General features: G+C 40.2%; 1 protein-coding gene across 2 annotated transcripts in view; it reads left to right on the top strand.

Annotated features, from left to right (window-relative positions):
- pdxkb (pyridoxal (pyridoxine, vitamin B6) kinase b) overlaps positions 1 to 14,074 on the top strand; it is a 33,787-nt gene extending 19,713 nt beyond the window's left edge. For both annotated transcript variants that reach the window (XM_062057835.1, XM_062057834.1), the window contains exons 3-11: positions 1,059 to 1,163; positions 1,238 to 1,321; positions 1,383 to 1,417; positions 1,548 to 1,633; positions 5,192 to 5,237; positions 7,074 to 7,185; positions 7,257 to 7,393; positions 10,877 to 10,943; positions 11,033 to 14,074. In XM_062057835.1, the coding sequence (XP_061913819.1) occupies positions 1,059 to 1,163; positions 1,238 to 1,321; positions 1,383 to 1,417; positions 1,548 to 1,633; positions 5,192 to 5,237; positions 7,074 to 7,185; positions 7,257 to 7,393; positions 10,877 to 10,943; positions 11,033 to 11,148 (788 nt within the window). In that variant the 3' untranslated portion in view covers positions 11,149 to 14,074. The remainder of the gene's footprint in view (positions 1 to 1,058; positions 1,164 to 1,237; positions 1,322 to 1,382; positions 1,418 to 1,547; positions 1,634 to 5,191; positions 5,238 to 7,073; positions 7,186 to 7,256; positions 7,394 to 10,876; positions 10,944 to 11,032) is intronic.
- The last annotated feature ends 345 nt before the right edge of the window (positions 14,075 to 14,419 follow it).

The following is a 14,419-nucleotide window of genomic DNA, read 5'->3' as shown; positions in this document are numbered from 1 at the left end:
GTTGCTATGTGACGGGTGTGTTGCCATGTCACGGTTATTTTGCCATGTGACGCAAGTGTTGCCATGTGACATGTGTGTTGCCATGTGACATGTGTGTTGCCATGTGACAGGTGTGTTGCCATATCACAGGTGTGTTGCCATGTCACAGATGTGTTGCTATGTGACAGATGTGTTGCCATGTGACAGGTGTGTTGCCATGTCACAGGTGTGTTGCCATGTCACAGATGTGTTGCTATGTGACAGATGTGTTGCCATGTCACAGATGTGTTGCTATGTGACAGATGTGTTGCCATGTGACAGGTGTGTTGCCATGTTACAGATGTGTTGCCATGTGACAGATGTGTTGCTATGTGACGGGTGTGTTGCCATGTCACGGTTATTTTGCCATGTGACGCAAGTGTTGCCATGTGACAGATGTGTTGCTATGTGACGGGTGTGTTGCCATGTCACGGTTATTTTGCCATGTGACGCAAGTGTTGCCATGTGACGGGTGTGTTGCCATGTGACATGTGTGTTGCCATGTGACATGTGTGTTGCCATGTGACAGGTGTGTTGCCATGTCACAGGTGTGTTGCTATGTGACAAATGTGTTGCCATGTCACAGATGTGTTGCTATATGACAGGTGTGTTGCCATGTCACAGATGTGTTGCCATGTGACAGATGTGTTGCTATGTGACAGATGTGTTGCCATGTGACAGGTGTGTTGCCATGTGACAGATGTGTTGCCATGTGACAGATGTGTTGCTATGGGACGGGTGTGTTGCCATGTCACGGTTATTTTGCCATGTGACGCAAGTGTTGCCATGTGACAGATGTGTTGCTATGGGACGGGTGTGTTGCCATGTCACGGTTATTTTGCCATGTGACGCAAGTGTTGCCATCTGATAGATGTGTTGCCATGTGACGGGTGTGTTGCCATGTGACAGGTGTGTTGCCATGTCACAGGTGTGTTGCCATGTGACGGGTGTGTTGCCATGTGACAGGTGTGTTGCCATGTGACAGGTGTGTTGCCATGTGACAGGTGTGTTGCCATGTGACAGGTGTGCTCCTCCCACAGGATATTCGCACTGGAAGGGTCAGGTGTTGACAGCCGACGAGCTGCACGTCCTCTACGAGGGCATCAAGCTGAACAACGTGCACCAGTACGATTATGTCCTCACAGGTGAGATTGTGTACCGTGCAACGTGGGTGTTACAGGTGTGTACATGTGTGTGTGTGTGTGTGTGTTGTGTTCAGGCTACACCAGAGACACGTCTTTCCTGGAGATGGTGGTGGACATTGTCCAGGAGCTGAAGAGAGCCAACCCCAACCTGGTGTACGGTGAGTGTTGTCACCTGGAACACATGTCACATGTCACTTCACCGAGACTTTGTCCTTTCAGTGTGTGACCCGGTGCTGGGTGACCATGGATCGATGGTGAGTCAAGCACGTGTGTGTGCGTGTGTCTGTGTCTGTGTGTGTGTGTGTGTGTGTGTGTATGTGTGTGTGTGTGTGTGTGTGTGTGTGTGTGTGCTCGCGCCCATTACATGTGTGTTTCTCCTTCCAGTACGTCCCTCAGAACCTTTATCCCGTCTATAAGAACAAGGTGGTTCCTGTGGCTGACATCATCACTCCCAACCAGTTTGAGGCTGAGTGAGTCATTGCTGTGTGCTTTTATTTTGTCTTCAACTTCCTGTCTGATTGTCAACCATAGCTTTAGAGCCCATGAAATCTACACAATACAGTGGAACCTCCATCTACCGAAAAGTTTGTGTAGTGAAGCAGAGTTCCCCCGTAAGAATCAATGTAAACATGAATAATTGGTTCCAGCCTCAACAAAAGTCCATATTTTAGTAAAAAAATGCACACGTTAAAGACATTATAATGTGCACTGCAAAAAGTCAGTGTTCAAAAACAAGAATTTTTTTTTTTTTTAATTTGAACTAAGCAAAATGATCTGTCAATAGAACAACAACATTTGGCTTGTCAAGACTTTCCAAAACAAGTAAAATTAGCTAACCTCGATGAACCCAAAAATACCTTAAAATAAGTATATGCTCACTAAAAACAAGTGCACTTTTCTTGGTAGAAAAAAAAGAGACCTTTTTGCTGAATATGTTGAAAAATATTCTTAAATGAAGTAAATGCTAGTGCCATTATCTTGACATAATGACATGCGCTCGGCATTACATTTCTTGAAACCAGCAAACTTATACTAAAAACTCATTTATTGTTCTTAATGGAAAGGCAACAAGGCAACCGCTTGTCAGTGTTTCCCACACATTCATTTATTTGTGGCGGCCCGCCACGAAAGAATTACGTCCGCCACAAATTTAAAATTTTTTTTTATTTTTTATTTTTTTTATTTTTATTTTTTTTGTCCTGTCCAGCTTCTCAGGCAAATCATATAGTTGATGTAGATGCCCATATAGGCTGTTCAGATTTACTTTACAAAAGAGAAGTGTAGGATACTTCTCTTGTTGCCTTATTTGTATTTGACCACTACTGTTTTCTGTTTATTTGTTGCTGACTGTGGCAGGACACCTCTGCCTCTTGTTTCACTTTATGTTGCTGGTAAATAATATGGTTGTAGTAGTAGGCTAAAGTTAGATTATTTAGTATGCACTAATTAAAGGGGCAGAGCTTTAAGAGACATTTTAGCTTTTATATTTTATAAGATATATTTTTTGTAAGAACCACAATTAATAAATATATTTCAGTGAATAACTTATTGTTCAAATCTGTATATAAATATGTACATAAAGTGTTGTAATTATATTGTAAAATGGATGGATGGATGGATGAATGGACGTTTAAAACAAAACTGTTATTATTAATTAGTAAGTATACATTTTGTGAGCCTTTTTAGAGAAAACCATATCATTGTAGTAAAATATGCAAATTACTAGATGATGTAATGGTGACCACGCCCATAGCCACGCCCCCACCGCCACAGGTATCTTGGCAGTTTAAGGGAAACACTGCTTATTACTCTCTGGGTCTACTAGCCGCTCAGGCAAATCATATGGTCTAAAAATGCATTTTTCCATCGATAACATGACATCATCGCTCCAAGTGCGTGCTCTTTCAGTCAATTAGTGCGCATATATACAGCCCGGCCTCTGGCCCAAAAAATTTTTCTTGTAATTTTGAAGAATTCATCTGAATGTGCATGAACTACTTCTGTTCAAAATTGTTAGAAATGTCACATGTGAAATGTTTAAATATTAACTGTCAGTTTACTGTACTGTGCCAACTGTACTACTATATGAGTACGTGTTTTCTATCGTTTCATTGAAAATAAAACAGCAAAGTCCATTTGGCTTTCATCTCCTTTAATTATGAGACACAATTTTGTTCATGCTTGAAATAAGAAATTATTACTTTAAAAAAGTAGTTTTATACTTGTGAGTGTTGATGACACAGCTTACTCAATATAGGTCATAACATCTCAGCAACAAGCTGTAATATCTTACTGAGATCATTTAGGATCAAAACCCTTAAAACAAGTAAAAGACTCTAACATAAAATCTGCTTAGTGAGAAGAATTATCTTATCAGACAGAAAATAAGCAAATATCACCCTTATTTGAGATATTTAATCTTACTTAGATTTCAGTTTTTGCAGTGTGTATATATATATATATATATATATATATATATATATATATATATATATATATATATATATATATATGTATCCTTATTTTTCTCTATCCTCTTGTTGTGGGGCAGACTGGCTCGTACATGCGCATGCGTCCTCCGCTGTTGCCGTTTCTAATACAAAGTAGCGTACAGTTCGAACTTATATCTGTCACTAGACTCGCTATGGAAGCGCAAAAAAACGACAACATGACTGACGGGGGAGAAGACACAGTCAAAGTGGAGGCTCGTAAATAAGACCCGCCCACAAAATGGCGCATCCTGAAAAGACGGTCAGAAAGCGGCTTGAAGAGGGTCTGTAAAACATAATACTCAAGGGTGCACAAAAAAATCGATTCACACCCGAATAGCAATTCTTATTCATCCAGACTTTAAATCAATGAATAATTGAAAAAAAATTGGTTAACATTTTTTTTATATGTGTGTATATATATGTATATATATAAATATATATGTATATATATATGTGTGTGTGTATATATGTATACTATACATATATATTTATAATATACATATATTTATATATATATATATATGTATTAATAAATAAATCAAATAAATATTTAGTTATTATTAACTAACTAATTAAGTAATTTCGATGAATTAAAATTTATAATTTAAAAAAATTGGTAAAAAATATACATGTGTGTATATATATATATTTTGTAAATAAACAATTCATTTTTTTTATATATATATCTTCTAAGGCCATCTCCATGCAACCATAATCCTGATTATTATTCATCCCAATTCTAAATAAATTCATAATTTTCAAAGATCAATCAAAAATAAAACATTTCTTTTTTTGGCCATATCCATGCATCCAAGATGCATTCTGGCTGCAAGGAGATGGCCTGAAAAAGCAATTTTACAAATTGATCCTTATTTTTAGAAATAATAAAAAACTTTATATTAGAAAAACATTTTTTTTAAAGAATTGTTAAAAAATGGATTGGATTGTGTTTTAGGCAAATGTATACGTCGAAAACGCAATATACAGATGGTTAAAAAAATTGTTTTTAAATTTTAAGTCGATTTAAAATCGGGATTTAATTTTTTTTTTAAACTTTTTTTTCCCATTTATTTATTTATTTCAGTCAATGACATAAAAAAAAATAATTAAAAAAAGTACAAAGTTGACAACACATAATAATATAAATGAATCTAGTGCAAAAGGTAATGTATAGTATGTGTGGGATAAATAAGAATCGCGATTTGGATATGATATTTTTGTGCACCCTTACGTCCTACACTTAAAATAAAGCCCAAAAGAGAGCCGCCACAAGGGGGCAGAAAAGAGCTGCGAGTCGCCGACCTTGAGTGTTTTATCACCTCTGCATGTGACCGCACTTTTCTTTTTCTTTGCCACACTGCCGTCAGAAGAGTCTGCCTCACGCTTGGGAGACGTCCCGAAGGGAAAAGGGTTCATTAAAACGTTGTTATGGCAGTGCGTAGCCCGAGGAGCGCTTGTAGAATGTGGAAGTTTTGAAGAACACAACAAGAAGTTTGGGATGTTCCTTTAAGATCTTTTCTTGTTGGCTTCCTTCAGGCTGCTGACGGGTAAAACCATCAGCACAGAGAAAGACGCGGTCGAGGTGAGCTGGCTCTCAATGGGTGCACTTGAGCACGTACAGTGCACTTAGTCTTTGGAGTGCATTTTGAGAAGTACACTACAATGCAGTACACTGTCAGTATCAGGATGTTGCACTCAAAATGGTGACTAACATGAGGAGCAACATGTCAAGTGAACATTAATGTCTGCTGTATGAGAAATGACTGTAATGCAAGACAGTACTACATCCACCTACTCAGTACACAGTATACTAAGTACACAGTGTGCACAGTGTACTCATTGAAGTGTACACAGTATACTCATTGAAGTGTACAAAGTATACTCATTGAAGTTTACACAGTATACTCAATGAAGTTTACACGGTATAGTTATTAAAGTGTACAAACTATACTAATTAAAGTGTACACGATGTACTAATTGAAGTGTACACAATGTACTCATTGAAGGGTACACAGTGTACTTATTGAAATGTACACAGTATAGTCATTGAAGTGTACAAAGTACACACATTGAAGTTTACACAGTATACTCATTGAAGTTTACACAGTATACTCATTGAAGTGTACCCAGTATACTTTTTGAAGTGTACACAGTATAGTCATTGAAGTGCACAAAGTACACTTATTGAAGTTTACACAGTATACTCATTGAAGGTTACACAGTTTACACATTGAAGTGTACAAATTATAGTTATTGAAGTGTACACAGTATAGTTATTTAAGTGTACATAGTATAGTTATTTAAGTGTACTCAGTATAGTCATTGAAGTGTACGCAGTATACTTATTTAAGTGTACACATCATAGTTATTGGAGTGTGCACATTATGGTTATTGAAGTGTACACAGTACACTAATTTAAGTGTACGCTGTATACTCACTAAAGTGTACACAGTATACTCACTGGAGTGTACACAGTGTACTCACTGAAGTGTACACCGTATACTCACTGAAGTGTACACAGTATACTCACTGGAGTGTACACAGTTTACTCACTGAAGTGTACACAGTATACTCACTGAAGTGTACACAATGTACTCACTGAATTGTACACAGTATACTCACTGAAAGTACACAGTATACTCACTGAAGTATACACATTTTAGTTATGGAAGTGTACACAGTGTACTCATTGAAGTGTACACCGTGTACTCACTGAAGTGTACACACTATATTCACTGAATTGTACACAGTATACTCATTGAAGTGTACACAGTATACTTACTGAAGTGTACACCGTGTACTCACTGAAGTGTACACCGTATAGTCACTGAAGTGTACACCGTATACTCACTGAAGTGTACACAGTTTACTTATGGAAGTGTACACAGTGTACTCACTGAGGTGTACACCGTGTACTCACTGAAGTGTACACAGTATACTCATTGAAGTGTACACAGTATACTTAATGAAGTGTACACAGTCTACTCACTGAAGTGTACACAGTATACTCACTGAAGTGTACACAGTATACTCACAAGTGTACACAGTATACTCACTGAAGTATACACAGTATCCTCACTGAAGTGTACACAGTTTAGTTATGGAAGTGTACACAGTTTAGTTATGGAAGTGTACACAGTGTACTCATTGAAGTGTACACAGTGTACTCACTAAAGTGTACATAGTATACTCACTGAAGTGTACACAGTATACTCACTGAAGTGTACACAGTGTACTCACTGAAGTGTACACAGTGTACTCACTGAAGTGTGCACAGTATACTCACTTAAGTGTACACAGTTTAGTTCTGGAAGTGTACACAGTGTACTCACTAAAGTGCACTGATGCTAGCATTCCATTTGAGACATGCCTGATTTCTGCCATCATGTGTTCCTCCTGACGAAAGGTTTTTGTGCAGGTGATGGACCTGCTGCACGCCATGGGTCCAGACACGGTGGTCATCACGTCGTCCGACCTGCCCTCCAGGCTGGGAGACCGCTTCCTGGTGTCGCTGGGCAGCCAGCGCCACGGTGAGTGTCATGTGACCTGCGCGGCGTGCCGCCACCTCGGCGTGCCAATAAACGCGGCTGTTGCGCTCCAGTTCGCCCAGACGGCAGCAGGACGACTCAGAGGGTTCGGATAGAAGTTCCCAAAGTGGACGCCGTCTTTGTGGGGACCGGGGACTTGTTTGCTGCCATGCTGCTGGCGTGGACGCACCACTACCCCAACGACCTGAAGGTAGGAACACAACTCTTTAATACTGAGCACGATTAATAATCATCACTAATTCATAATCATTATTAACCATCATAAGTGAGTATTTATAGCAGGAATGTCCGGAGCCGTTTGTAGGCCAGAGCTTGTTTTTTGCCCACAGAAGTCTCTTTGGTGCCCTTACAAACGATCATAAATCACAAAAATATATAACTTTAACAACCATATTGCTACTATTAACCATTTTAAAAAGTTATATCCACTTATAGTACATTAACATATCGGCAAAGGAGCAGCTTATGAGAGAAGAGAAAGAGCAGACAGCGGGGGGAAGGGAGGGTATCAGGGGGAGGGGCCGTGCGTGTGTGTGTTCTTGAAAGAGGTTGTAAAGTAAGTCAGCTTTGGCATATTTTTCCAGAAAAGTCCATTCTCATCACAATTAAAAACCTGCTGACATACGAAGCCAGCTTCCTCCGTCTCTTCAATACGAGCAGGCACAAAATGGCTACCAGCGAGACACAAAATAAATGAATGAACGAAGAGACGTGTATTGGAAATTTTCTAATAAAGTAGTCAAACAAAATTGTGTTCCTTAGATGTGTTTGAAAAGCTTGAGCAATTCAAATTTGCCAGCTCAGTGGCCTTGTGGTTAGAGTGTCCGCCCTGAGACTGCAAGGTTGTGAGTTCAAACCCCGGCCGAGTCATACCAAAGACTACAAAAATGGCACCCATTACCTCCCTGCTTGGCACTCAGTATCAAGGGTTGGAATTGGGGGTTAAATCACCAAATGATTCCCGAGCGCGGCGCACGCTACTGCTGACTGTTCCCCTCACCTCCCAGGGGGTGAACATGGGAATGGTTCAAATGCAGAGGACAAATTTCACCACACCCAGTGTGTGTGTGACGATTGTTGGGACATTAACTTTAACTTAAAAGGCAAGTATGGAAGGAATGCTTTGCTCTTTTTACACTGAATACAAGGTGGGAGAGTAGGCTCAGTTTGGGAGGGGAGGGAGAGCACATGACACAACAACAGCGGACGTACTGACAGTTTAGACAATGGTGCACTGTTAACTGGAATGAAGAAGCCGACACCTTGAAAACGAGCAGCGAGAAGGGTAAGGAGACACTTTCACATTAAGTCATGCTTACAAGGTCAGAATGGGCTTTTCGTAGTAATACTGCAGTTTGTAATCGACATACAAGGGTACATACAGTAGATGTTTTCCATCACACATGCTAAAAGCTTGTAAACCGAAAAGTTTACAAAAAAATGGGTTTGTAAATGGAGGTTCCACTGCATTGTAATACTTCTACTAATAATAAACTTTGTCCCCTGTAACACATTTTTTTGTTTATTATGTGAATATTCTTGGAATTGGCTTCATCATGTTTACCATAGACATCTTATAAGTAGACGCAGCATTGGCTGCTGTGACGCGAGAAATTCGGCCGCCATCTTGAAGTGGTGATGAGGAGCCGGCGAGCAGCCTAAACTGACAGTTGGCAGGTAGAAAACAAAGATGGTGTTCAGCGTTTTCCTGCTCAAATGAGCGGACTGTTGAAAATAGGAATCGGGGGATTACTTTTCACAATTAAGATGTAACATTAGCGTACTATTGGTTGTATTTTGTGAAAATATTATTACCACAGAGTTGAGAAGGAACAAAGATCTTCAATAGTACTGAAATCGTAGCCGCTAGCACACAAGAGTATGACCATAATAGAATTGATTGTCAATGAAATTAATTACATTTAAAAATGTCATACTTGAATAACATAAAGTTGAAATAAATGACGAATATAAAGATTGTAAAAGCCAACAGGGGTAACAGTTAGGACCACAGTCCAGATTGTGTGTGTGTGTGTGGGGGGGGTAATATATGTTAGCTAACTAGTAGGGGTGTAACGGTACACGAAAATTTCGGTTCGGTACGTACCTCGGTTTAGAGGTCACGGTTCGGTTCATTTTCGGTACAGTAAGAAAACAACAAAATATACATTTTTTGGTTATTTATTTACCAAATTTGTAAACAATGGCTTTATCCTTTTAACATTGGGAACACTATAATAATTCTGCCCACGTTAATCAACATTAAACTGCCTCAAGTTGTTGCTCAGATTAAATAAAATGACAAAACTTTTCTTCTACATACAAAAAGTGCTACATTAAACAGTTTCAAGTCAACTCATCATGCTTAATTTATTACAGCATTTGGGAAGCCTGTAGTTGATTTTTATTATGTAAATGTTATATTTTTATCAACATGTGATAGCAGGGACCCTGCCATTCAAAACTAGGCTGCTCCATTACTAATGATTACACACACACACACACCGCACAATGAGCTAACACACACACACACCGCAAAATGAGCTAACGTTACACTAAAAGCTAATTAGCCTTCACCTCAAGCCAGTACTGCGAGTGAGCTGAGCTGCAGTTTGTTTCTAGAAGGTCAACGGGCTCATAGTGATGTTACTAGTAGTTGACTGGGAGGTGTTTATTTTAATTTGGGGAGAGTCCGCTGCCTGATGCTTACCTGCTAAACACCTATCTGCTAACCCCACCGCAGAAGCACTGACTACATGCGCTCTGAATACGCACTGCTGATTGGCGGTTACCGCTCTGGTTGTAACCAATCAAATGGTTGTGTGGGTGGGACAATGCTGGGTGCTGTGTAGGAGACAGAGGCAGAAAGCAGAGCAGCTTGTTAAGACTTTAGCTTAGGCGGCTACTTCTTATGTTCGTGTGGAAACTCGTTTGGTACACCTCCGAACCGAACCGGAACCCCCGTACCGAAACGGTTCAATACAAATACACGTACCGTTACACCCCTACTAACTAGACAATCAGATGGACAGTGGTTATACAGTATTATACAAGTCTAAATTTAGTCTAGCTTTCCAACCCAATTTTTATGTAGGATATATGCATGTATATATAACCTAATCATATTGTTTCTTCAACTTAAAAATAGCTGACTGTTTTTTTCCCCCTTCTCTGGGATTATATTCCCAGTTTTGATCTCGGACGTCTGATCACTTATAGCATATAAGAATATTCTATTACTGTTAAGCAAACTATGAATAATAAAACATGTGTCCTTTATCATAGCTACACGTATGACAAAAAAAACGCGTGAAAATGAGTGGTATTCAGTGAGGTAAGATTAATTAAATGCGCTGACAGTTCATTGCTCCTGCCAAATGAATTGCACTGAGTGGAGCAGATCACCACTCCAAGATGGCGGCCCCTCGTCTCGTCAGCGGCGGTAGGCAGTAGCGCTCCATGCTGCGTACCCTTAGAAGATGTCTATGATGTTTACAAAATGGAAAGATCAGAATGGCCGCTGCATGTTTTGCTGCTCAGTGGGGAAAAAGACATGTATGTTTTTGTGATTGTTCTGCTGACAGTTGAAAGTTGTATTGCTAATGCCGATGTATTTTTGTGTAACGAGGAAGTGCTGAATGATGATGTACTTCTCGCTGCTTCCTCCAACCAGACGGCGTGCGAGAAGACATTTTCGGTGATGCATCACGTCATCCAGAGGACCATATCGTACGCTCACGGTAGGACCAGCCTCCTTAGTAGCCCGTAGGTGGCGCCCTGGCCCTTCCTCTAAAACCACCCCCGTGTCCCTCCCCCCTACACCCGTCAGAACTCGCCGGTCCCGGTCGCAGGCCCAGTCCGCCCCAGCTGGAGCTGAGGATGGTGCAGAGCAAAGCGGACATCGAGGACCCCGCCATCGTGACGGAGGCCACCGTCATATCGTAACGATCGCCCGCCTCGGTCCCTGTAAAGCTCATTTTGTAACACATCCCCTCAGAAGGACAGGGAGTCACAAACGCAACACGAGCCGCGGCCCCCGCCGAGGTAGTGCGCCTGCCACCGCTACGCAACACTTTGCGCTCCACGTCCCGTTTGTCCGTGGCGCTCGTTGTCGTCTTGTCCTCCACGCCTGGTAGCAGCGTTAGCGCTGGCTGTGTCTCAAACGGAGCGCTCGCTCCAGTGCACTTCCATAAGTACACTGCGAGTGTGTGAATGCCCACGGTGTAGTGCTGTCCCGGAATCCATCACAATATTTACCTGCTTCTCCTCATCCGCCATTGCCGCTCTGAATGCAGCGTCCGTGTACCGGCAGTAGGGATGTAACGATATACGGTAAAATCATCAACCACGGTAAAACCCCACCACGCTTTGTCTTACCGTTTTAAAAGTGAAATGATGCTAAAATCGTGATTTGATGAAGTCAAATGGCTTAATAGCTAACATGAATACAACAGACATGACCTCTTTCCCCTAATAAAAAATGACATTCCCCAATCTAAACTTGTATAAACACATTGCTGTCTGAGTAATTAAGATATTAAATTGTGTACATTAAACCCACAGACTGTGCTCTCTTAGAGAGATACAGATACTCGAAGCAATATGACAACAGGAAGTGAATTTGCGCGATGACACAAACCGGACGTAACGCGCACAACACATTTTTTTCCCTTTTGTCATTAAAAAACACTTTAAAAAATAAAACGGAAGAAGATCAACTTTTTTTTCTCTCCTCTCCTTGTTAAAAAAAAAAGTGGAAAAAAAATATAAAAAGAAGATAAACATTTTTAAACAGATTAAACCAGAACAATGTTATGACTAGGGGTGTCAAAAATGTTTTATTTTCAAATGAATCGCAATTCTTATTTGTAAGGATTTTTAATCGATTCAAAAATCTATTTTTTTAATTTGTTTGTTTGTTTCAATCTGCCCCGTCCAGCCAGGCAAATCATATTGTTGATGTAAATGCCAATATTTGCTGTGGAGATTCCCTTCATTAAATGTTGAATTTTAATGAAACAAAACCAGTTTTCTTTTAAATAATATACACATTTATCACAGCTGTTTATCTATTTTATGGAGGAATGCCATAGAACTGGCACCCAATGTTATTAAAGTATTGATTTTGAATCAAGAATCATGTCTGAATCGAATCGTTACCCCCAAGAATCAAATCGAATATAATCGTGTGGCCCCCAAAGATTCACAGCCATACTTGCCAACCCTCCCGATTTTCCTGGGAAACTCCCGAATTTCAGTGCCCCACCTGAAAATCTTCCGGGGAAACCATTCTCCCGAATTTCTCCCGATTTCCACCCGGACAACAATACTGGGGGCGTGCCTTAAAGGCACTGCCTTTAGCGTCCTCTACAACCTGTTGTCACGTCCGCTTTTCCTCCATACAAACAGTGTGCTGGCCCAGTCACGTAATATATGCGGCTTTTACACACACACAAGTGAATGCAGTCATACTTGGTCAACAGCCATACAGGTCACACTGAGGGTGGCCGTGTAAACAACTTTAACACTGTTACAAATGTGCGCCACACTGTGAACCCACACCAAACAAGAATGACAAACACATTTCGGGAGAACATCCGCACCGTAACACAACATAAACACAACAGAACAAATACCCAGAACCCCTTGCAGCACTAACTCTTCCGGGACGCTACAATATACACCCCCCGCTACCACCAAACCACGACCCCACCTCAACCCCTCCCCATCTCCCAAATTCAGAGGTCTCAAGGTTGGCAAGTATGTTCACAGCTCTAAATATTACATGACATCTCTTCTACCAAGAAGATAAAGTGTGTGGCTACTTAATAAAACTTGGTAATAAGTGTGAATAAGTACTTTTTGAGCACATATTAATAATAATGACAACCGTGATATTGTTAATGACATGAAATGTTCATATTGTTACATCCCTAAGCGTCAGGGTACTGCATTCTCAGCAGGCACAAGACATTGATACAACGTTGATTATACGTACATGTCCTTTAAAACTGACTTCTAAACAACGCTGCAAAATAGTTGTATTTGTAAATTTAGACAACGTTGATGTCAAACGTTGGATCCACGTTGTTGGTTGGGAAATGACCAAATTTCAATGGTCAAATCAACCTCACAACCTGACATTGAATAAATGTAGTCAAAAAGCATGTTGTTTCAACGATATATTTGTGTTGTAGAATATTGGTTGGGAAATGACCAAAATTCAATGATCAAATCAACATCAGACTTGACGTTTGTCAAAAAGCATGTTGTTTTAACGTTGTATTTGTGTTGTAGAGTATTGGTTGGGAAATTACCAAAATTCAATGGTCAAATCAACATCAGAACCCAACATTGATTTAACGTCAAAAAGCATGTTGTTTCAACGTTGTATTTGTGTTGTACAAACCCCGTTTCCATATGAGTTGGGAAATTGTGTTAGATGTAAATATAAACGGAATACAATGATTTGCTAATCATTTTCCACCCATATTCAGTTGAATATGCTACAAAGACAACATATTTGATGTTCAAACTGATAAACTTTTTTTTTTTTGCAAATAATCATTAACTTTAGAATTTGATGCCAACAACACGTGACAAAGATGTTGGGAAAGGTGGCAATAAATACTAATAAAGTTGAGGAATGCTCATCAAACACTTATTTGGAACATCCCACAGGTGAACAGGCTAATTGGGAACAGGTGGGTGCCATGATTGGGTATAAAAGTAGATTCCATGAAATGCTCAGTCATTTACAAACAAGGACGGGGCGAGGGTCACCACTTTGTCAACAAATGCGTGAGCAAATTGTTGAACAGTTTAAGAAAAACCTTTCTCAACCAGCTATTGCAAGGAATTTAGGTATTTCACCATCTACGCTCCGTAATATCATCAAAGGGTTCAGAGAATCTGGAGAAATCACTGCACGTAAGCAGCTAAGCCCGTGACCTTCGATCCCTCAGGCTGTACTGCATCAACAAGCGACATCAGTGTGTAAAGGATATCACCACTTGGGCTCAGGAACACTTCAGAAACACACTGTCAGTAACTACATTTGGTCACTACATCTGTAAGTGCAAGATAAAACTCTCTTATGCAAGGCGAAAACCGTTTATCAACAACACCCAGAAACGCCGTCGGCTTCGCTGGGCCTGAGCTCATCTAAGATGGACTGATATAAAGTGGAAAAGTGTTCTGTGGTCTGACGAGTCCA

Source organism: Entelurus aequoreus, linkage group LG09 (assembly GCF_033978785.1).
Source record: "Entelurus aequoreus isolate RoL-2023_Sb linkage group LG09, RoL_Eaeq_v1.1, whole genome shotgun sequence".
Taxonomy (NCBI): Eukaryota; Metazoa; Chordata; class Actinopteri; order Syngnathiformes; family Syngnathidae; genus Entelurus; species Entelurus aequoreus.
Note: the sequence above shows the minus strand (reverse complement) of the source record. Positions and strands in the feature narration are given on the sequence as shown.